The following is a 22,372-nucleotide window of genomic DNA, read 5'->3' as shown; positions in this document are numbered from 1 at the left end:
CACAGCTATGGGGGCAGGAGAAGGGGTCTGACATGGCTGAGCCACTTGGTCCATCCCACTGAACTCTCTGCAGTTTACACAATGATCCTCACCCTGCTGTGTTAAGACATCATTTGTAAGTGACAGAAACCTAGTTCATCCTGGCTTAGGCAAAAGAAGAGAATTTATTGTCTCATTTACTAAAAAGTCAGGAATGCTTTCAGTTACAGCCAGATCAAGATGTTCATACCACATACCAGGGTGCTCAACATCTCTCCCTCAGTGATGCTTTCCTCTGGGTTGGCTTCATTCTCACGCAGGTACTCCCCAAGTCCTGGTAACTCCAGGCTTATAATAGTCCATCAACTTATCAGAAAGAGAATACTTATTCCTTGTCTAGAAAACTTTGTTCACACTGAAAAGTGGAGTAAACCTAGCATAGGCATACATTCTAGCTCCCTCTGTAGCCACAAGAATATCAACCCAGACATGTTCTAACTCCTTACTGTGATGGGAAAGGATATGGAATCCCTGAAGTGTAAGGTCACAGCTGGTGAGTCAGAGCTGGGCTCCAAAGCCAGGCCTTAACACCCCAGGCTGGTGTTATGGCTGAGGTTTTACAACTTGTCCCCAAATAACATGATTTACTGTATCATCCCTAATACACAGGTCAGTGTACGTATTTGATCATGATGGCAACTGTGAGAACTTCAGTCTTGGGCTGTGTAGCTCCCATCTGAGCAGAAAGGGCACTGCCAGGAAACTGTCATGAAACACTAAAACAGACAGTTGGCCAAATCTGTTCGGGAAACAATGCCTTCTCAGCTTACCTCTTGGAGATTCTTAAGGTACTTTGGCCCATTAAAGGCTCTGAGAAGTCCTTCAGTATAGAAACCCATTGAATGTTTTTTGGGGTTTTTTTTTACAGTACGCGGGCCTCTCACTGTTGTGGCCTCTCCCGTTGCGGAGCACAGGCTCCGGACGCGGAGGCTCAGTGGCCATGGCTCACGGGCCCAGCCTCTCCGTGGCATGTGGGATCTTCCTGGACCGGGGCACGAACCCGCATCCGCTGCATCAGCAGGCGGACTCTCAACCACTGCACCACCAGGGAAGCCCTGAATGTTTTTTAAGCCTAGCATTTCCCAAACTTATTTGCCCAGGGAACCCTTTCCCACTCAGTGGGAAACAGTTATTTTGGAATCTGTTCTTCCTTCTCCATCTCTTAGTTACCTAGAGCTAAGGCTTTGCATTTGAGCTGGGGGAGAAGCAGGGCTGGGACCAGAACCTGTACCCACTGGCTCATAGGCTCGGCTCATTTGACAGATGCATCTGGAAAGAATAGATGCTTTCTCTGAAGATTTGAAAGGGCAGAACTGGAAGATGAGTGCACTGCAGTTGGAAGTGGTGAGGGTCTGGGGCCCATCCTACCACGCCAGACCCCCGCCCTCCAGGCCCAGGGGTGCTGGGGGCAAGGAGGGGTAGGAGGAGAACACAATCTGGAAAGGCCCATTTATTTGCAAGTGTGGAGGGCAGCATGGAGGAGGGAGCCACTGAGCGTACCACACCCTCTGGGTTCATGACCCTTATTCCCAATCTCCTTCCCACCCCCCCCAGATTTCTCTCCAGAACAAGATAACTACCATGCCCAAAACTGAGGACATGGTGCTCTGGAGCAGCCTCCATGAGGCCATGTTCACCCCGGTAAGTGAAGGAGGAAGCGGAGAGGCAGCATCTGAGCATCGGGGAAGGCGGAGTGAGGAGTGGGCAGGGTGATCGCTGAGCTGGTCTGGAGCAGCCCTGGCCAGCCCAGCCCCCTCTTCCGCAGGGAACTGCTCCACAACTGCTGGATGATTCCAAGCGGTGGCAGATTGCGGAACATGTTGCAGAGATCGACCTTCCTCAGACGGCTGAGTACCACGAAGAAGTTAGCCACGGCCAGGTCATGGAGGCCATCCAGCGCCCCAGTTCCTGGAGACCATCTGGCATTACCAAGTCCAGGGCAGCTACAGGAGGAGGAGTCTGCCCAAGCAGCTCTGCTTCCCAGGGCCCAGGGGCCGGACCAGGCCCAAGTACTCGAACCTGGGCGTGCACCTGGACCTGGGCCTGCATTTGGACCTGGGCCTGCCCCTGGACTGAGGCCTGCCCCAGGTCCTCAGCCCACACAATCAGGATCCTGGCCTGTACCACCACGAGGCTGGCCTCCTCCCAGAGGCTTGCCCGGGACTAGCTTGGGCTGTTTCCAGCCTGGCCTAGGCCCGTCGGGCTCCCTGTCTGCCCAGCTCCGGGGCTCTAGGACCCTACCCCCAGCCACGGAACTAGGCTCAGCTTAGCCTCATTTACTGCAGTCATGGTCTCGCCAGGGAGACACATCCAAGCTCTCAGCTCTCTCAGAAAAGGAGGAGAAATATTCCTCCGTGGAAGTGGGAGTCCCTCAGGATGGAGCCCCAAGGGCTGAGGCCTCCACGGAAGTACTCCCTAAGGGATCCCCGTCTGCGGTTCAGCAGATAAAATCCAATGCTGCCATTGCAGCTGCTGCCGCAGCCACCTTCACAGCTGCAGCGACATCGGCAGCCCAGGCAGCTAAAGCGGCTGCCAGGCTGGTCAAGGACACCCCGGCCACCAAATTGGCCACCATAGCAACAGCCGTGGCCGCATCCGGGCCCTTAGGGGTCCTTGCAGACATCCTGGGCACAGGGACCTCCCGTGGGGCCTTCACCGAGGACGGCGAGATGGAAGACTTGCAAGAGGTGGACTGTGAGGACGTCCTCTCTCCTTCATTCTCTTCTGCCCGTGTCCCTCCCAACATGGCCCTGTCGCAGGCCATGCTGGCTGCCAAACAGGCCATGACCCCTGAAGACAAGAAGAAGGCCGTCAGGTGTTCCATGAGCCACATAGCCCAGATGCCCATTAGACATGACTCCCTGAAAGAAGAGTTTTCCCAGCTGTCATCCAACCTGCATCAGCGTATGACTTATCTAGGTAGGCCCGGCCTGGCTTCTGGAAGGGTAACAAGGGCTCAGGCCCTCCCTGTGGCCTTTGAAAAGCACCTCCCCTCCTTCATTTAGCTGCCCCAACAAAATGTGCATTCAACCATTAGCCATTCATTCCTTTGGCTTAAGCATTAGCCTCTTACTAGTCTATTATTTTACAATGAATGTACAGTGAGGTCTTATCTTAGGGAAGAAGGGTGGTTAGGGTCTAAAGTTGGTGCTCAAGAAGGAAAATCAAGTCAAAATTACTCTTGGAAATTCCCTTTCAATAGCCCATAAAATAGTACTGCTGTACAGTATTTTGATAAGTCCAGATCAACCAGAGTGTCTAATAGCACTGAATAGACCCCAGATGAAGTGGTCAATTTGGGATTAGGAACAACAGCTGGGCAAACATATGTTTTCTTAAAGACTACAGTCAGGCTTCCCTGGTGGTGCAGTGGTTGAGAGTCCGCCTGCCGATGCAGGGGACATGGGTTCATGCCCCGGTCCGGGAAGATCCCACATGCCGTGGAGTGGCTGGGCCTGTGAGCCATGGCTGCTGAGCCTGCGCATCCAGAGCCTGTGCTCCGCGACGGGAGAGGCCACAACAGTCAGAAGCCCGCATACCGCAAAAAAAAAAAAAAAGACCACAGTCATGTTCTAGGTGGCAGTAGTACCAATAGACTTATGATCCCAGTTCATGCCCATGATGGGCATATGTTCACTGTGGGGAGTGGAGAGGAGAATGGCCTACCCTAGTGGTTCTCAACCTTAAGCTCACCTCAGCATCCCTGGGGCGCTTGGTAAGGCACAGGCTGCTGGGCCCAGCCCCAGATCTGACCTGTTGGTATGAGTGGGGCCCTAGAATTTCTCTTTCTAACCCATTCTGGGGGATGCTGCTTATGCTGCTGTTGGCTCAGGGAACCCACTTTCAGATCCACTGTCCTCCCCTCTTTGAATCATTATCTTGCTTTTTCGCTCTCTGCCAGGTGTAATAGTTGAATTAGCCTAAGTCAAATCCATACATGGTGCCACCCCTGATGGGCAGTGCCATTCCACAGATCTTGAAAAAGAACTTCGAGCAGCTAAAAAGAACCACATCGATCTCTGTGAATTCTGGGGCACAGCTTAGGTCATGATAGTCATGAATTTAAATATAAAACATAATGCCATAATAGCCCAAACTCTACTTCTGACTAGTTGCCATTTTTGTTAAGAAAACTAAAAATAGGTTGTGAATGTGTCTTGGCTACAGTGTTTCCTACCCTCCTAGCTGTGTCATGTACATCACTTTTTGGCCTCTCATCCAAAACTGGATATAGGGCACTTTTTTTTTTCACCCCTCTCCTTTTATGTTAAATCCCCCTTTGCATCTTGTTATGAGATAATACATTTCATAAACTCTCACAATTAAATACTCCATAGTTTTTCTCAGGACCATTTCTGGGAGGGCAATAAATTCCAGAGAGGTTTCCCTAATAGGATAACCACGAGGCTGTCAAACATCTGAAATGGGGCAAGTTCAAGTTCCCATATGGTCCAAGCACAAAGTGCACACCAGATATTGAGGGCTTAATACGAAAACAAGAATGTGAAATATCTTGTTAATCATTTTGTTGATCACATATTAAAATGATGCTTTTTTTTTTTTTTTTGGCTGCGCAGCTTGTGGGATCTTAGTTCCCTGACCAGGGATTGAACCCGGGCCCTCGTCAGTGAAAACGTGGAGTCCCAACCACTGGACTGCCAGGGAATTCCCAAAATGATGCTATTTTGGATTATATTGGGTTATGGACTTCCCTGGCGGTCCAGTGGTTGACTCCAAGCTCCCGATGCAGGGGGCACGGGTTCAGTCCCTGGTTGGGGAACTAAGATACTGCATGCCCCACAGTGTGGCCCCCCCCAAAACCCACATGGATTATATTGGGTTAAACAAAATATTTTCTTAAAATTTATTTCACCTGGGACTTCCCTGGTGGTCCAGTGGTTAAGACTTCACCTTCCAATGCAGGGGGTGTGGGTTTGATCCCTGATCAGGGAGCTAAGCTCCCACCTGCCTCGGGGTCAAAAAACCAAAACATAAAACAGAGGCTATATTGTAACAAATTCAATAAAGACTTTAAAAATGGTCCACATCAAAAAAAATCTTTAAAAAAATTAATTTCACCTGCTTATTTTTAGATTTTTTTTTAAAATTTTCACTAGAAAATTTTAGATGATCTCAAAGGTCCCCAAGCTCACAGCATCTCTCTGTTGGAAAGCACTGCCTTAAATATAACAGAAGCAGGTGGAACTCTAGATGAAGCATCTTCCCCCATCCCTGCCCCCAACAGCCACCCCCTCCTTTGCTTTCAGCTAATATGGGAGCCTCTTCCAAGCTTGGGACAACGGCGGACGTATTGCAAGAAAAGATTGGCAGCCTCCAGAAATCCAGGATGAGGGTCAGTGTCCCGGGCAGAAAAGGCATTTGAGAAGACGATGGCTTGAGGTGATGGCAGACTCCATGGCCAGAGCCAGGTGGAGGCCCTGCCCTTCTGGATGCAGCGTTTGTCCTGGAGCTGAAAGGAGCCCTGGGGAGGGAGTGGGGCTCAGAAGGGAGGTGCAGCCCCACGGAGGCAGGTCTTTCCCGGCTGGTGCAAGGCTCCCAGTGGTGGGCGGCCACATGGTTCCCTCTGACAAGTGTCTAAAGTGGCAGTTGGCTGGCAGGCTGGGGACGCCCTGGTCTGGTACTCTCTTGAAGTCCCTTCCCAGCCGTGGCGACCTCAGAAGCAGAGGCCTCTTGTGTCTATGTCTCCCCCTTGTAGGAGGAGGAACTTGAGAGAATTTGGGGCCACCAGATAGAGATGATAAAGGACCACCACCTCGTGCTGGACAGGGCAGTGGACAAGCTCCAGATTCGCCTGGATGAGTTTAAGGTTCGGAGGTCCGGAAGGGCCCAGAGGAGGGAGGATTCCTCATTGGCACATTCAGATTCTCCCCAAAGATTTCACAGACACCCTGAAGGCAGGGGAACCAGGGACACTTTCCTGGCATTTTACTGTGTGTAAGTTATACTTCCATGAAAAGCAAACAAATCCCGCCACCTGCACCCCCAACACATAAACAAGAGGGCCTGAACAGGATCTGTCTCGTTCACCGCTTGGGTCACCCACGCCAGAAGGGTGCCTGGCACAAAGTGAAGGCTCAGAATGTGCTGAATGAATCGATGAGTGGATAAGAGGATTTCTTGGGCCAGCTGTTCATGTTCATAACCTTTCCCCTAAACTGGCTTGTTCCCGAGTTCTCACACCATGGGGCCTGTCCGGAACAGCAGAGTCTGACATGAGAAATGTGAGGACGATGCAGAGCACCTCCCAGGGGTCATTCAACCAGACACCTTCTCCCTTGGGCTCACTGAGCTGGCCTGATGACCCTGCCCTGATGACCTCGGGACCAGTCCCATCTGTGCCTTGTCCCAGAGGCATCCCAGACCCTTGGGGAAAGGATCAAAGTTATTCCCGGTGGGAGGAGATGACCCCAGGGTATAAAGAGACAAAATCCCAAACAGATCCACCTGAGGTGATTTCCATAGAGGGCTTCTGATTCCAAGTCAGGGGGCTGTTGGTGGGATGCACTAGGGTGTGGGGAGCGAAAGACGAGGGCACAGCTCCCCCTCCCAAGGCAGTCACACAGAGTGACCAGGCTAGCGTGCACAAGGCAACTTGGACGGGAGAGGAGTTCATTGAAGGTGAGCCGATGCCCAGCCCAAGTGGGGAAAGAAGGGAGTGCCTGGGCCGTGTGTGGGCTCCCAATACACGGTTTCAGGCCCAGACTTTTGTGAGCATCAGGATCAGGAACTCCATAGTCTCCTGCCAACTCTGCGCCCTCATTTAGCCACTGCTTTTCAGAGAGACTGGGATGCCATGTCCTAGGGACCTATTGGTGTCCTTCCTGGTTGGAGACTGGGGCCAGTTCTTTCAGCACTTCTGATGTGCGTCCAGCACCATGTCCTGCCCTGCTCGGGGTGGCGGGGGTGGGTGTAGGATCTGCCTCCAAGGAGCTGTCACTCGTCACTCGTTGAGAGAAAGTCAAGAGGAGTTTGGCCAAACAGACCAAATGGATCAAGTCAGCCTTTGTCCAGACTTCCTTCCTGCCCGTTGTGCCAGCAAGAACTAATTGCTTATAAAAGTGAACCCTGGAAGGATCAGGAGCTGGGCTTTGTACCCAGCACGCTTCATTAAATAGTTCTTAAATGAACATGGGCTGCAAGAGATCAGCAGCCTCATGGAGCCCTTCCAGTAGAGGAAGGATGGAGGGCAGACACCTCTGCCCTGGTTCTGTCGCAACATCAGGACTAGAGAGGAAACACCGCTGTTACTGTGTTACCTGGATGCCTGGGAGAAAATGTTCTGGACCTAACAGGTGGCACGAGAAATCCCCATTCATTCCCTGAGTCATTCAGCCAACGTCATTGAGCCTTCACTGTGTGCCAGGTGCCCTTCCAGGGCCCAGCAATACAGCAGTCAACAAGATGGACAGCGCCAAAGCCCTTACGTGTTTTTTGCGGGGGAGCGGTAGTATCTGTTTGCTTTCAATGAAAGTATGCTTTACGCACAGTAAGATGCCCAGGCCTGAAGTGTAAGAGCTAGATTAATTTTTGCCTCTTGGTACACCCATGTCAGCACCACCCAATCAAGATGGACATGTTTCCATCACCTTAGAGTGCTCCTCTTGGAGTGTTTCCCACTAAGAACCCAGCAGGAAAATAAGTGAGGATAGAACTCTTTCTTACTGACCCAAATAATGTGAAAACATTATTTGCCCTTTGCAAGTGGACAGGTGTCTTTTATAAGCCAGAGGCTGCATTCCAAAGCCATTCTTGGAAGAAACTATTATATCCAAGGCTCTGGCTTGGTGCAGGAGGGGACAGATAAGACAGCTGATGTGTATCAAATGCCAACTCTCCTAGGAAAGTGCCATTTCTAGTCCCCTCAGCATCTTTGGGACAGGAGTGGTATTAATGCCACTTGAACTAGGAGGAAACAGATTCAGGCAGAGTAACCAGCCAGTTGGGAGGCAGCCTGCTATTGTGGTTGGATAGGCCTGGGTTTCAATCCCGATTCTGCCATTTAGTGGGTGTACCAGTTTCCTGCGGCTGCTGTAACAGATGACCACAAACTGGATGGCTTAAAACAAGACATGTACTCGTTCACAGTTCTGGAGGCTAAAAGCCCCAAATCAGGGTGCTGGCAGGGCCTTGCTCTGTCTGAAGCCTCTAGGGGAGGATCCGTCCTGGCCTCTCCCAGCTTCTGGTGGCTCCAGGTGTTCCTTGGCTTATAGACGCATCACTCCAATCTCTGCCTCCGTTGTCACGTGGCCTTCTTCTCTGTGTGTATATCTGTGTCTTCACGTGGCCTCCTTATCCATGTGGGCTGCCCTAATCCAGTATGACCTCATCTTAACTAATTGCATCTGCAAAGATCTATTTCCAAATAAGACCATGTCCACAGGTTCTGGGCCGGCATGAATTCTGGGGAGGACATTAGTCAACCCAGTACGCAGGTTACTGTGGCAGTGGAAGTTAGAGGCTCCCGGCTCCTCTTTATTTCTAGATTTTAACTAGGAAGAGCCAAGTGGGGATCTAAGTGTTAATGTTGGGCCTGATGACTCCAAAAGGTCAGCTCCCTGCTAATGTGGTGTTGGAGGAAGCAGCCTGACACGAGGCTGAAGCAGGATCTCCCTTCCATTACCTCTGCCGTCCATCCTAGACCTTGAGACCCATCTGGGGCAAGGTGGATGTGAAGGAGCTTTGCATTAATTAGAATTAGGTTCATCTTGGGACCTCCGTGGTGGTCCAGTGGGTAAAGACTCCACGCTCCCAATGCAGGGGAACTGGGTTCGATCCCTGGTCAGGGAACTAGATCCTGTATGCATGCTGCAACTAAGAAGTCCACATGCCGCAACTGAGACCCTGTGCAGCCAAAATAAATAAATAACTATTTTTAAAAAAAAGAATTAGGTTCATCTTTGAATAACATAAAACTCCCAAATAACTGACTTAAGGCATAAGTGTATCTCTCTTTTACATTCAAGAAACTCAGAGCTGGTATTGAACTCCATGGTGTGTCACTTCCATTCACAAGGTCACCACATGGTCCAAGACAGCTGCTGGCACTCCAGTCATTAACTCTGCTTCCAAGCCAGCAGTGAAGAGGACACTGACCCACTTCCATTTACACCTCAGTGGTCACATCAAGCTATATGGGAGGCTGCGAAATATAGTCATGATTCTGGTCTGCCAGATGCCAGCTAAAAGTTGGGGGTTCTGTTTCTGAGGGTAAAAGGGAGACCAGATATGTAGGGAGAAGTAGAAGCCTGCTGCCAGCTTTGGAGGAGGAGTGACCCTACCCTCTGGGGACATGGCCCATTGGATGTGAGGCTCTTCCCAAGCAGGTTAGCTGGCTGCTGCTGTCATAGGGAGGGCCCAATAAGTGGAGAGAGGGCAGAATTAATGCAGGGAGTTGTTTTTTCATGGAGTCATGGGGATGGGAAATAAGGTTTTCCCCTGACCCTGGGGCACAGCATGTGTGGCATATAAGTGCTTGGTGGATGAATTGACTCTCATTCTCACGGGGATCCCATTACAGATCAGAAGAGATGCACTTGTCTTAAACATCTAGGGACCCAAAGCATCAGCGTTTGTTTATGCTTTCCTTCCTCAGGTCTTCCTTCCTTTCCTGTGTAGCCACCTGTAGTTCTGTGAGGCCACCTCCAAGGGGACTTCTTGTGCCAAGTCCCACGTTCCTTCCCTTCTGATCTGGGCACCTGGAGCCCAAGCCTTCCAATGTGCCACCCGCCTGCTGTCCACCTGGCCCCATTGTCCCTTCCTAGGGTGGACGTGGGAGGTAGAGGCTATCCTCAGGACTTCCGAGGATAGCTGACATGCCCTCTGCTTCTGTTCTTATGTTGTCCATTCTCAGATTAAAAACCTAGAAATGTACAAGGCAGACAAAAGTGCGATGCAGCAGGAGCTGAAAGAGGTGAGTGAGCAGAGATTCCTCTCCCTACCCCCTCCCCTATCCTGAGCCCAGCTTTTCCAGGATGATGGAATCATCCAGCCAAGACAAAGGCAGGCAGACTTCTGGAGTCTCCTTCCACCTTTATCATGTAGAAAGTTTGGGGGAAGTTCTCAAAAGTTGTTCCATCAAGTCCTATTTTCAGTTAACTCAGGATTAGTGACAATTTTTTAAAATTGAAGTATAGTCGATTTACAATGTTATGTTAATTACTGTTGTACAGCAGAGTGATTCAGTTATACATATACATATACATTCTTTTTTTAACATTGTTTTCCATTATAGTTTATCATAGGATATTGAATATAGTTCTCTGTGCTATATAGTAGGACCTTCTTGTTTATCCATCCTATATATAATAGTTATAACCCATTCCATCCGTCCCCCAACCCCCTCCCCCTTCGCAACCACTAGTCTGTTCTCTATGTCCATGATTCTGTTTCTGTTTCATATATAGGTTCATTTGTGTCATATTTTAGATTCCACATATAAGTTATATCATATGGTATTTGTCTTTCTCTTTCTGACTTCACTTAGTATGATAATCTCTAGTTGCGTCCATGTTGCTGCAAATGGCATTATTTTGTTCTTTTTAATGCTGAGTAATATTCCATTGTATGTATGTACCACATCTTCTTTATCCATTCGTCTGTTGATGGACATTTAGGTTGTTTCCATGTCTTGGCTATTGTGAGTAGTGCTGCTATGAACATAGAGTGCATGTATCTTTTTGAATTAGAGTTTGTGACAATTTATGTGAATTTAAAAACCATGCCCCAACTTCTCCATCACAGAAAACCTTTGCTTCAATCTAATGGTTGTGTTTGAGCCAACAGAGACCCCAAGGTTGAATTTAAGCCAAGGCTGGGTATCTAGGGTCCCAAACTAGAAAAACTGACCAAAGTGGTCTGATCTCCCCCAGCCTTTTCCTGCTCCCACCCCAGCAGCCCTGCCTTCCTGAGTCCCATCTCTCTCTAGAAAGCCGACAGGCGCTCCCTGGCAGGCAAGGGAAGCCGGGCTGACCTGGACGCAGTGGCGATGGAGCTGAATGAGACGATTCAGGGCATGCTCTTCAGGGTTATGGCCAATGAGGATGACTGGAAGAAGACTGTGGAGCAGCTGGACAAAGACCTATGCACCAAGGTGAGGACCCCTGTATTAGTCACCACCTTCTGCATAACAAACTACCCTGAAATTTAGTCCCTTAAGACAGCAAACGTTCAGAGTTTCTGAGGGTTAAGAATTTGGGAACAGCTTAGCTGAGTAGCTCAGGGTCTCCCACGAGGCTGTAGTCAGGATGTCATCCAGGGCTGCTGTCATATGAAGGCTTGACTGGAGCTGGAAGAGCTGCTTCCAAGATGGCGCCCTCACATGGCTTTGGGCAAGACTCCTCACTTCCTTATCACACGGATCCTCCTTAGGGCTGCTTGACTGGCCTTACAACATGGCAGCCAGTGGGCCACCCAGAGCACATGGTCCAAGAGAACAAGACAGAAGCTGCAACATCTTTGATGACTTAGCCACAGAAGTCACACTCCATCATTTCTGTAGTATCCTGTTGGTTACACAGGTCAGCCCTGTTCAGTGCGAGAGGGGACCATATGGGGGTGTGAATACCAAGAGTTATAGTTGTGAAGCATCTTGGAGGCTGACCACCATAACGCAAGCAAAGGGACATGGCGGGTAGAGGGGGTGTCCTGCTGGTCATTTGTTTATTCATCATTTAATGATCACCTGTGTTGAGCCAGATCCTGGCGAAATGTTGATAAGAAGTCATAGCCTTAATGTGTACCATCCAATAGAGAGACAGGAACAGTCAGGCCAGCCATTTCAGCGTTGTGTGGTTCCTGCAGCTGGGGTGGCTGGTGAGGACAAAAGAGCTTGGGTTTAGAATCAGGCAGCTCTGGGTCCGAGTTGCAGCCCCACCATGATTGGCAGTATGCCTTGAGTTACAGAACCTCTCCGAGCCTCAGTTTTCTCATCTGTAAAATGAGGATTTATTCACTCATCATCCACCTATTGGGTACCTCTGATGCTGGTTAGCGAGGATATGACGATAAGCAAAACAGATATGGAACACACTTGTCATAGAAATCATACAAATCAATGCAGGATTACAGCCGGGGTAACTCAGTTATCTACAGAACAACTGACCTGTTTTTCTTCCATGATTCAATGGCAGGGTGAAAAAAAGTAGGACAGAGACTGTTCTAGATTAAGAGAGTCTCAAGGGGCACAACAACCAAATGCAACACACGAGGAGACTTACTTTGTTTCCTGGTTGCTCCAACTCTGAAAATGGGCTGGGAATTAGATCAACGTCAAGAATGACTGCTCATTATGTTAGATGGGATAATGGTATTGCAGGCATGTAAGAAAATTAACTAAAATATTTGAGTGAAATGTTATGATTTCTGTAACTTTTTAAAAAAACACTCCATCAATTCCCTGGCGGTCCAGTGGTTAGGAGTCTGTGCTTCCACTGCAGGGGGCATGGGTTCGATCCCTGGTTGGGGAACTAAGATCCCACAAGCTGCATGGCATGGAAAAAAAAAAAGAAAAGAAACAAAGAAAAAAAGGCAAATGTAGCAACATGTTAATAATGATTAAATCTACATGGTGGGTATATCAGGGTTCATGATTCTAGTCTTTTCTCCTCTCTATGTGTCTGAATTTTTTTCCTGATTGAAAGCTTTTTTGTTGTTTGTTGGTTGAAGTGATCCTATCCTCATTGCTCTTCTTTTCTTTGTGTATTTTAATTGTGGTAAAATTCACACGACATAAAATTAACCATTAACTATTATAAAGTGACTAATTCTGTGGCATTTGTTACATTCACAGTGTTGTGTGGGCACCATTTCTATCTAGTTCCAGAGCATTTCCATCCCCCCAAAGGAAACCCCAGGTCCATCAAGCAGTCACTCCTTACTCCCCCCTCCCCCAGCCCCTGGCAACCACTAATCTACTCTCTGTCTCTGGATTACCCTATTTTGGACATTTCATTTAAGTGAATCACAGTATGTGACCTTTTGTGTCTGGCTTCTTGCACTCAGCATCATGTTTTCAAGGTTTATTCATGTTGTAACATGAACCAGAACTTCTTTTCTTTTCTTTTCTTTTTTTAATTTTTTTGGCCACACTGCATGGCGTGTGGGATCTTAGTTCTCCAGTCAGGGATTGAACCTGTGCCCCCTGCATTGGAAGGCAGAGTCTTAACCACTGGACCACCAGGGAAGTCCCAGAACTTCATTTCTTTCTAGGCTGAATAATATTCCGTCAAATGGATAGACCACATTTTGTTTGTTTGTTCTCTGTTGATGGACACTTGGGTTATTTCCACCTTTTGAATAATGCTGCTATGAGCATTCACATACAAATTTCTGTTTGAACACCTGTTTTCAGCTACTTTGGGTAGATACCCAGGAGTGGAATTGCTGGGTCGTATGGTAATTCTGTGTTTAAGTTTTTGTGGGGATGATATATAGTGATGTCTGCAATTAACTCTCAAATGGCTCAGAAAAGAACAAAAACACACATACATATGTATAGAAAAAGAAAACATGACAAAATGTTAAAAATTGGTGAATTTCAGTGGCTATAGGAGTGTCCTTTGGACTATTCTTGCAACTTTTCTGTAGGTTTAAAAGTTTTTGAGGGGGGGCTTCCCTGGTGGCGCAGTAGTTAAGAATCCACCTGCCAATGCAGGGGACACGGGTTTGATCCCTGGTCCAGGAAGATCCCATGTGCTGCGGAGCAACTAAGCCCGTGTGCCACAACTACTAAGCCTGCGCTCTAGAGCCCGCGAGCCACAGCTACGGAAGCCTGCGTGGCTAGAGCCCGTGCTCCACAACAAGAGAAGCCACCGCAATGAGAAGCCCGCGCACCGCACCGAAGGGTAGCCCCCGCTTGCCACAACTAGAGAAAGCCCGTGCGCAGCAACGAAGACCCAATGCAGCCAAAAATAGATAAATAAAATAAATTAATTTAAAAAAAAGTTTTTGAGGGACTTCCCTGGTGGTCCACTGGTTAAGAATCCGCCTTCCAATGCAGGGGACGCGGGTTCAATCCCTGGTCTGGGAACTAAGGTCCCACATGCCGCGGGGCAACTAAACCTGTGTGCCACAAATACTGAGCCTGCATGCCACAACTAGAGAGCTCACGTGCCGCAGCTACAGAGCCCGTGTGCTCTGGAGCCCATATGCCACAACTACAGAGAAGTCCGCATGCCACAACAAAGAGCCTGTGCCCTGCAACGAAAGATCCCTCATGCTGCAACTAAGACCCAACGCAGCCAAAAATAAATAATTTTTTTAAGTTTCTGAGTTTTTTTAAGTTTAGAATGTTGGGGAGAAGAATCTTCTTGGTATGCCATGCACTTCCTGTAGTGTTTGATTAGCAGGTAAGTCGATGCTGGCAGGTGGTCCCTTCCGGAGTGAAGATTCGTCAGGGCCCAGCGGTGCTAGCCCAGCTGATACCACCAGTGTAAACGTATATTCTCCCCTTATAAGCAGCAAGTAATTTGGGGGTAACTCTCTGTCACTCTGGGAATGGCCATTGCCTCGTTGGCCATTCTCCTGGTATTGATAGTTTCCTCCTAAGTTGAGGATTGTTGCCTGAACCCATTATTTCATTAAGGGTTACAAAATGGTGATTTTTCTAATCCTAGCATTGCTTCTATATCAGCTAGAAATCTGTAAAGAAGAGCTTTCCCTCATCAACTTAAGCTGATAACCCTGAAATAGGGTTCTTTCAGGAAAGACAGATAATGGTGAATTATTTCCTTTAATTACCAGTTTTCAGGGTAAAATATTGGTGCGGTAGCCACCTCCGATACATGGCGGCAAATGAGGGTTTCTATTTTTTTTCTTTTTTGTGGGTGTCACTATGAATCATGAGTTTTTAAATATTCACTTTGTTCAATCAGTTAAGTTACTGTTTTGTCGCTCACATGGTCTCATCTCAGGCTTGCAAGCTGGCCCCTGAGCCCCTTGACGTGACCCTCTGTCTTGGATAGCTGTCCTGCTTTCTTATGACAAGATGTTCCAGGCTCATCTTCTACATTCCCTTCCTCAGACCTGAATCAGCCATTTCTCTGTGGAGTCTTGGTGCCTTTAGGGGGAATGATGTTTAGGGACCAAAATCTGGGCACTGGAAGGAACACTTTAAAAATTCAAAATTCCCGCCATGGAAAAGAGTCTGGCAGTTTCTTAAAAGTTAGGCATAGAGTCGCCATACAATCCAGCACTCCCACTCCTAGGTAGATACCCAAGAGAAATGAAAACAGCCCACAAAAAAAACTTGCACACCAATGTTCACAGCAGCATTTTCCACAATAGCTAAAAGGTGGAAACAACCCAAATGTCCATCAACAGATGAACGGATAAACACAATGTGGTATATACATATAATGAACATTATTCAGCCATAAAAAGGAATGAAGTACAGCTACACACTACAACATGGATGAACCTTGAAAACATGATGCTGAGTGAAAGAACCCAGACACAAAAGGACACAGATTGTGTGGTTCCATTTATCTGGAGTGTCCAGAATAGGCAAATCCATAGAGACAGAAAGTAGATTAGTGGTTGCCTACGCCTGGGGGTTTGGGATGAAAAGAAAGGTGACTGCTAAGGGGTATGAGATTTCTTTTGCAATGATGAAAACATTTTAAAACTTATTGTGGTGATAGTTGCACAGCTCTGTGAATGTACTAAAAGCCATTGAATATACACTTCACATTAATTAAATAGGTGTTGAATGCGTGAAGGTCAGGTGTCTTGGAGCCATCAGGAGAATGTTTCTCGGGCCTGCACTCAGAATAGCAGTGGGGTTGGTTTGTCTTTTGGAGGCAGTAACTGACGGTGTTTCCTTGCCTTGGCTGCCGGGAAGCTCACTTTGCAGCTCCCCTCCAGGAAAAGCATGCATTACGGGTCTGAGCCTTAACCCAAGCATTGTCATTTTCCCTTTCCTTCACCACTTCACTTTTCTTGATTAATCTTGTTACACTCTACATAACTTTGCAAGTTGCTGCAAATCCTTTTCTGGAGCAAGGCAGAGTGTGAATTAATTGACTAAAGTCTCTTTTCTTCCTTTGGCTGTTCACAGCTGGTTCCCAGTGATTTGGACGATCTGAAGAAAGACATGGATGAGGTCTGGAAAGTAGTCAGGAAGCTGCTGATTGAAGGCTTCTGGTTTGACCCCAACAGTGCTGCTGGCTTTAGGAAGTGAGCCTCTCCCAGATAGGGGTGCAGCTCCCAGAGGCTAGGAGTCTCTCTTTCCAGAGAGGAAACAAGAGGGGTATCCCAGTGGATTCTGAACTCTGGGAGGAAGGATTTCAGACCTGTGGACCCAGAGAGAGGGGGCGGGGCTTCCCAGCTGCTGGGTTGGGCGATGGGGCTGTGAGCACCCAGGGGCTCAGAGGTGGGCAGGCCTGCCCTTGAGTGCAGAGGGGGCTCCAGGTGCTCATGTGAAGAAACCTAGGCTCAGAGAGGGAAGGGGCTGCCCAGAGGGAGCCTGGGCAGATCTGGGACTAGAGCCAGGCCCCCACCCGCTCCAGACAGAGCCCCAGGCAGAGGGACTTGATGTTCCTGGGGGTGCTCCTATCCTCAGATCACCCCTCATGCTCCCAAATGTCCACTGTGAAGAGTAGCTTTCCCTGGTTTTAAAGACCTCCTTTGTGTTTGGGGCAAGGAGAGAAACTAAACACACTTTTACGCCTGCTGCTGCCCCAAGTGGCCGCACATGGGGGTCAGCAGGGGCCAGTAGAGCTGAGCTGAGCGCAGGGGCTGGGCCAGTGGGAGTAGGATGTGGGGGAAGCCCTGGCCCTGAGGCACAGATGGACCTGCAGCTTCCGCTGCAAGCACTGCCTGGGACAGGTGTGGCCTCGTAGGGCCTGGTTTGGCGCAGCAGCTGACGGAGCTGGGTGTCTTCCAGGAAACTGTTTGAGCGGGTGAAATCTATCTCCGGCCACCGGCCCGTGAACATGATGACCTGCCCGTGAGTACCGCCGGGGATCATCTGTGACGTGTACATCCGTGTACACCGTTCTATACACATCATTTCATTAGCCTCCGACCTGGGCAAGGTGCTAGCATCCCTCCCTTCACCAGCCCTGTCTGGTGCCCGCTGTGTCCAGGGGCAGGGTCAACTCCAAAAGGAAAAGGATGAAAGGAAACTCTGGGGAAAAGCTGAACTTTGTGGGACTTCCTTGCACATATTTTTATAGTCTAATACTTTTGTTTATTTATCAAGGTGAAATTCACTTATAAAATCAACCATTTTAAAGTGAACAGTTCAGTGGGATTTAGTGCACATTCACCTCTAATTCAAAAATATTTCCATCTCCCCCAGGAAATCCTGACCCGTCAGCACTTACTCCCATTCCCCTCCCCCAGCCCCTGACAACCACCAGTCTACTCACTCTCTCTACGGATCGGCCTGTTCTAGACGTTTTGTATAAATGGAATCATACAGTATGTGGCCTTGTGTGTCTGGCTTCTTTCACTGAGCATGATGTTTTCAAGGTTCATTTGCATTGTAGCCTGTGTCAGTGATTCATTCCATTTTATGGCTGAATAATATCCCACTGTGTGGACACACCCTAGGATCTTGTAGTGCCCATGGCCTCTGCGCTGCTAGGCTGTTCCTGGTGACCCGTGAAGCTCACCACCCCACACCTGGCCATGTTGGGAGATACAGCCAGAATTTTTCTTTCAAAATCGCAGCATTATTTATAATATTTTTATTGAAGTGTAGTTGATTTACAATGTTGTGTTAGTTTCAGGTGTACAGCAAAGTGATTCAGATATATATATATATATATATATATATATATATATATATATATATATATATATACACACACACACACACACACACACACACACACACACACCTTTTTCAGATTATTTTCCCTTATAGGTTATTACAAGTTATTGAGTAGAGTTCCCTGTGCTATACAGTAGGTCCTTGTTGGTTATCTGTTTTATATATAGTGGTGTGTATATGTTAATCCCAAACTCCTAATTTATCCCTGCCTGCCCCATATTTTTTTTTTCAAAAAAAGAGGAAAGGAAACAACCTGAAGTGGTGAGTGAGTCACGGTACGTTCACATCAGCCAGTAAGGCAAGTTGTAGAGGAAGGCCTTACGTAGAACCTTCTGAGATGTGGGGGGGTATGTTCCATAGCTGTGCTGTCCAGTGAAGTAGCCACTGGCCACATTTGACTGTGGAGCACTTGAAAGATGGCTAATGAGATAGAGAAACTGAATTTTAAATTTTATTTAAATTTAGTTAATATGGGGAATTCCCTGGTGGTCCATTGGTTAGTACTCTGTGCTTCCACTGCAGGGGTCACGGGTTCTATTCCTGGTTGGGGAACTAAGATCCCACATGCCACACGGTGTGGCCAAAAATAAATAAATTAATTAATTAAAATTAAAATTTAAAATAAATTTAGTTAATTTAAATAGCCACATGTGGCCAGTGGCTGCCATATTGGATGGCACAGTCACAAAAGAATGTTTAATGACCTGGAAAAACGTTTGCAGTAACTTAAATGAGAAAAACAAGTAGGATGTGTGTTATGATCCTATTTTTGTTAAAAAAAAACATAAATATGGAAAAATACTGGGAGGACACATATCAAAATATTTGATTACAGTGGTTACAGTGATTTCTTTGTGTTTTTCTATACTTTCTAAAATGCTGACAATATGCATGACTTTAAATTTTTATTGAGGCTTAACATGCATACAGTAAAGTATGTAAACGTTTGTTTTACAACTTGATGGGTTTTAACATGTGTACACACCTTGGTAACCACCACTCAGATCAAGAAGTAGAACAGTTCCAGCTCCTCAGAAGGCTGATGTTTTTACTATTTTTATTTCTTGTACTGAGGTCAGATACACATAATATAAATTAACCATTTTAAAGTTAACAGTTCAGGGGCATTTAGTACATTGACAATATTGTGCCGCCACCACCTCGGACAATCTACTGCCAGAACCTTTCCACCCACCGGAAGGAAACCCCGTGCCCATAAGCAATCATTCCCCATCCCCCTCCACCCACCCCTGCCAACCTCCAACCTGCATCCCACTTCTAGGACTCACCTGTTCGGGGGTTTTCCTTTTATTATCAGAACAGCTGTTCTTTATGATTTATGAAGAGGGTGGTGGCCCCATGCTGTGGATCTTTCTAGAGGGAAGGCAGTGTTTGAGGGCGAGCTTCCTGGAAGAGGTGGAAGCTGGGCCCTCTGCTGGCCACGTGCGCCTCCCACTTAGCTCTTGTCCTCCACAGGCAACTCATCACCATCCACAGTGCCCGCCTGCTGTCGCGGCTGCGGCCGGCCAGCGCCAACAGCTACGAGTACCTGCAGCGGCAACAGGTGAGGTGAGCAGGTGGGGGTCCAGGCGCCAACAGAGACGCAAACTCCAGTTCCAAGATGCAAAGGCTGCCTGGGGCACTGTAGCCGTCTGCAGGGTAGCCGTCCTGGGTGGTGGGGCTGCAGACGGGCACGTGAGGTGCTCATGGGGAGAGGAACGGACAGGTTATTGGGCATCTGTCATGGGCCAAGAACTGTTAAGGGAGGGAGCTCACACCCCCCATTTAAAGCTCACACCCCCCTGTGAGCTAGGGTTGATGGGCCTGCTTCCCGCTGGAAGAAGTGACTCATGACCCTGGGTCCTCTGTGGGGCTTGCTGCGGCCGGGCAGGCACTGTGCCAACCTCTGTGACAGACCTGACCTCGTTGAATCCTTACACATTATCTCTGAGGTCATTCTGCTATCATCCCATTTCACAGTTGAAACCGAGGCTCAAAGAGCTTGAGCAACCCACCTGAGGTCTCACAGCTAGTGAGTGGCGGGCTCTGGCACCTAAACCTGCAGGTTTCCTCTGCCCACGGCTAGCTCCCTGGGCCCCAGCCCTGCCCCTCATCCCCTGACACCCCACAGCTTCATGGGTGCTTCTGGCTCCCAGGCCCCCAGGCCCGAGGGTATGTCTGGCCAGGTGGGGAGCGATGGCTGAATAGCAGCCACAGCCACATGAAGGGGAGGGACATGGGGGCCTGTGCCCGGTGCCCCCACCCTCACTCGCCTGACTCCTTCTTGGGATGAGAGGTTAAGAGGGACTTCCCTGGCGGTCCAGTGGTTAAGACTCTGCGCTTCCACTGCAGGGGGCGCCGGTTTGATCCCTGGTCAGGAAACTAAGATCCCACATGCCGCTCAGCGTGGCCAAAAAAAAAAAAAAGAGGTTAAGAGCCTGCATTTGGCAAGCCAGACCAGGGCTCCAGGTCTGGGAGAACATGGGTCTCAATTGCCCTCTGCCCCGACGGTGCCTGTCTGTATCCACACACCAGGCCCCAGGCCTGCCCGGCTGCATTACCCAAGCTGAAGCTGGAAGAAATTCCAGTCTTCCCTCGCTACTGGCCAGGCCCTCGGACCCAACCTGAGGCTCCTCTGGGGCGGAGGGGTCTCCAAGTGGCTGCTGACCCCCCTGCCCTGCCCCGGGGAACAGCAGCAGCTGCAGAAGCTCCAGAACCTTGCAGCCCTGGAGGGGAGCCTGGACTCGCTGGGCTCCCAGCAGGACTGGGGTGATGGCCCCGGAAATGATGCCAACCTTGATTTCAAATCATGTAACTTGTCGACAATCTACCCTTACAGGAACCCTGAGTTGTTGGACTATGATTCCATGAGTCAGGCTGCAGCCCCTGGCGGTGGGCAACCCTGGGGTAAGCCAGGCCCTGCTGCCTCTGTGAACACTCCCTTACCCGGGGCCCCGGGCTGCCCAACAGGCCGAGGTGGACATCCTGGGAGTGGACGGGATCCTGTACAAGGGCCGAATGAACAGCAAGGACAGGGCGCGGCCTCTGACCGACACAGAGAAGGAGCTAGCAGGTGAGGAGCATCAGGCCTTCCTGGGCACCCCTGACCCATGCCCTGCCTTTGCTGGGCATTGTGAGGCCCAGTGTGATGCAGGTGGGGCCCAGAGCCGGCAACATCCGAGACTGGGGGTTCCTCACACAGCCACTCGCAAACATGGGATCCTGCTGTATGCCAGTTACTGTACTGGGACAGCTTGTGACAAGGGATGCTGGGGAGGGATACTGGATGGCCTCCCCAAAGAAGAATGCTGGGTGGTGATGGGAGAGTTGTGACAAGGGACACTGGTTCAAGGAGGGGGTCCTAGACTGCTGTCCTGAGGCCTCTGAAAAGGGAATAAGGCTTAGCTGGATAAAGGGATCAGGTGGGAGGAGAGTGATCTGGGGGAAGGGAATAGCAGTGCAAAGGCCCTGTGGTGGGTGGAAGGCAGGCACACTTAGGAACTCGGGAAGGTGAGTCTACCTGGAGTGGGAAGATCGGGCTGGGGTTGAGCATGATGAGGAGGACGCCAGGACAGACTGGAGGCCTGTGTCCTAATTGTCACGGGTTGGGGAGGGTTGGGCCAGAGGGAGACATGGAATGAATTGCTCTGGTTACTGCAGTGTCGAGGCCCTGGCTCCAGCTGGCTCCAACCAGGGACCCTGGGACTCAGCTCCTGCACTGGGCCAGCAATACCTTCTCTGCCTGCCCCTTTGAGGTTACCCTGCTCTGGGAAGAGGGGTTCCACACACTGCCCTACTGGGGCTGGTCCAGGAGCCACAAAGTGGTCAGCGGGTTAAATTCCGCCCATGGTGTCCCTCCTCACCCCACTTTGCCTCCATTGACTTGAGAACAACCACCAGACCCCTAAGCAAAGGAAAGGGTACTCTTTTCCTGGGTGTGCTGGACAGAGAGGACAGCACCCTGCTTTAGTGTCCCGGGGCTGCAACAAATGACCGCAAATTGGGCGGCTTAAGACAATAGAAATTAACTCTCACAGTACAGGAGGCCAGAAATCCAAAATCAAGGTGTTGGCAGGGCCGTGCTCCCTCTGAAGGCCCTAGTGGAGGATCCTTTCTGCCTCTTCCAGCTTCTGGGAGCTCCAGGCATTTCTGGGTTTGTGGCTGCATCACCCCCGTCTCTGCCTCCTTCCTCGTGTGGCTTCTCCCTGTGTCTTCTTCTCTTCTGTCTCTTAACTCAGATGCCCTCATCTGAAGATCCTTCACTTAATTACATCTGCAGAGACCTTTTCTTTAAACAAGGTCACATTCACAGGTTCCAGGGGGACACATCTTTTGGGCAGCTGCCATTCAACCCGCTACAGGCCCCTGCCCTGGTCCAGGGAGCAGGTCACCATCTTGAACCCTGCATTCCCCCTGGGGCACAGATGTGACCCTTACAGTGTTAATGGCTCCACCTGGACGATGCCCCCGGACGCAGATGCTGTCGAGAAGAAACTCAGGCTGGGCCCCTGGGATCACCAGGCAGGATAACAGCAA

The 22,372-nt window shown here is 49.4% G+C and overlaps 1 protein-coding gene across 1 annotated transcript in view; it reads left to right on the top strand.

Annotated features, from left to right (window-relative positions):
* LOC309973483 (uncharacterized protein C16orf96) overlaps positions 1-22,372 on the top strand; it is a gene marked incomplete at both ends in the record, with an annotated part of 37,556 nt that overhangs the window by 10,894 nt on the left and 4,290 nt on the right. Inside the window, 16 exon segments of the mRNA XM_082857775.1 lie at positions 1,303-1,383; positions 1,594-1,680; positions 1,805-1,934; positions 1,937-1,969; positions 1,972-2,306; positions 2,310-2,958; positions 5,307-5,392; positions 5,756-5,866; positions 9,896-9,970; positions 10,985-11,149; positions 16,115-16,233; positions 16,943-17,005; positions 19,313-19,406; positions 19,408-19,413; positions 20,530-20,703; positions 20,807-20,909. Coding sequence (XP_082713901.1) covers positions 1,303-1,383; positions 1,594-1,680; positions 1,805-1,934; positions 1,937-1,969; positions 1,972-2,306; positions 2,310-2,958; positions 5,307-5,392; positions 5,756-5,866; positions 9,896-9,970; positions 10,985-11,149; positions 16,115-16,233; positions 16,943-17,005; positions 19,313-19,406; positions 19,408-19,413; positions 20,530-20,703; positions 20,807-20,909 — 2,311 coding nt within the window.

Source organism: Leucopleurus acutus (genome assembly GCF_964270905.1).
Source record: "Leucopleurus acutus genome assembly, chromosome: 16".
In the NCBI taxonomy this organism is placed as follows: Eukaryota; Metazoa; Chordata; class Mammalia; order Artiodactyla; family Delphinidae; genus Leucopleurus; species Leucopleurus acutus.
Note: the sequence above shows the minus strand (reverse complement) of the source record. Positions and strands in the feature narration are given on the sequence as shown.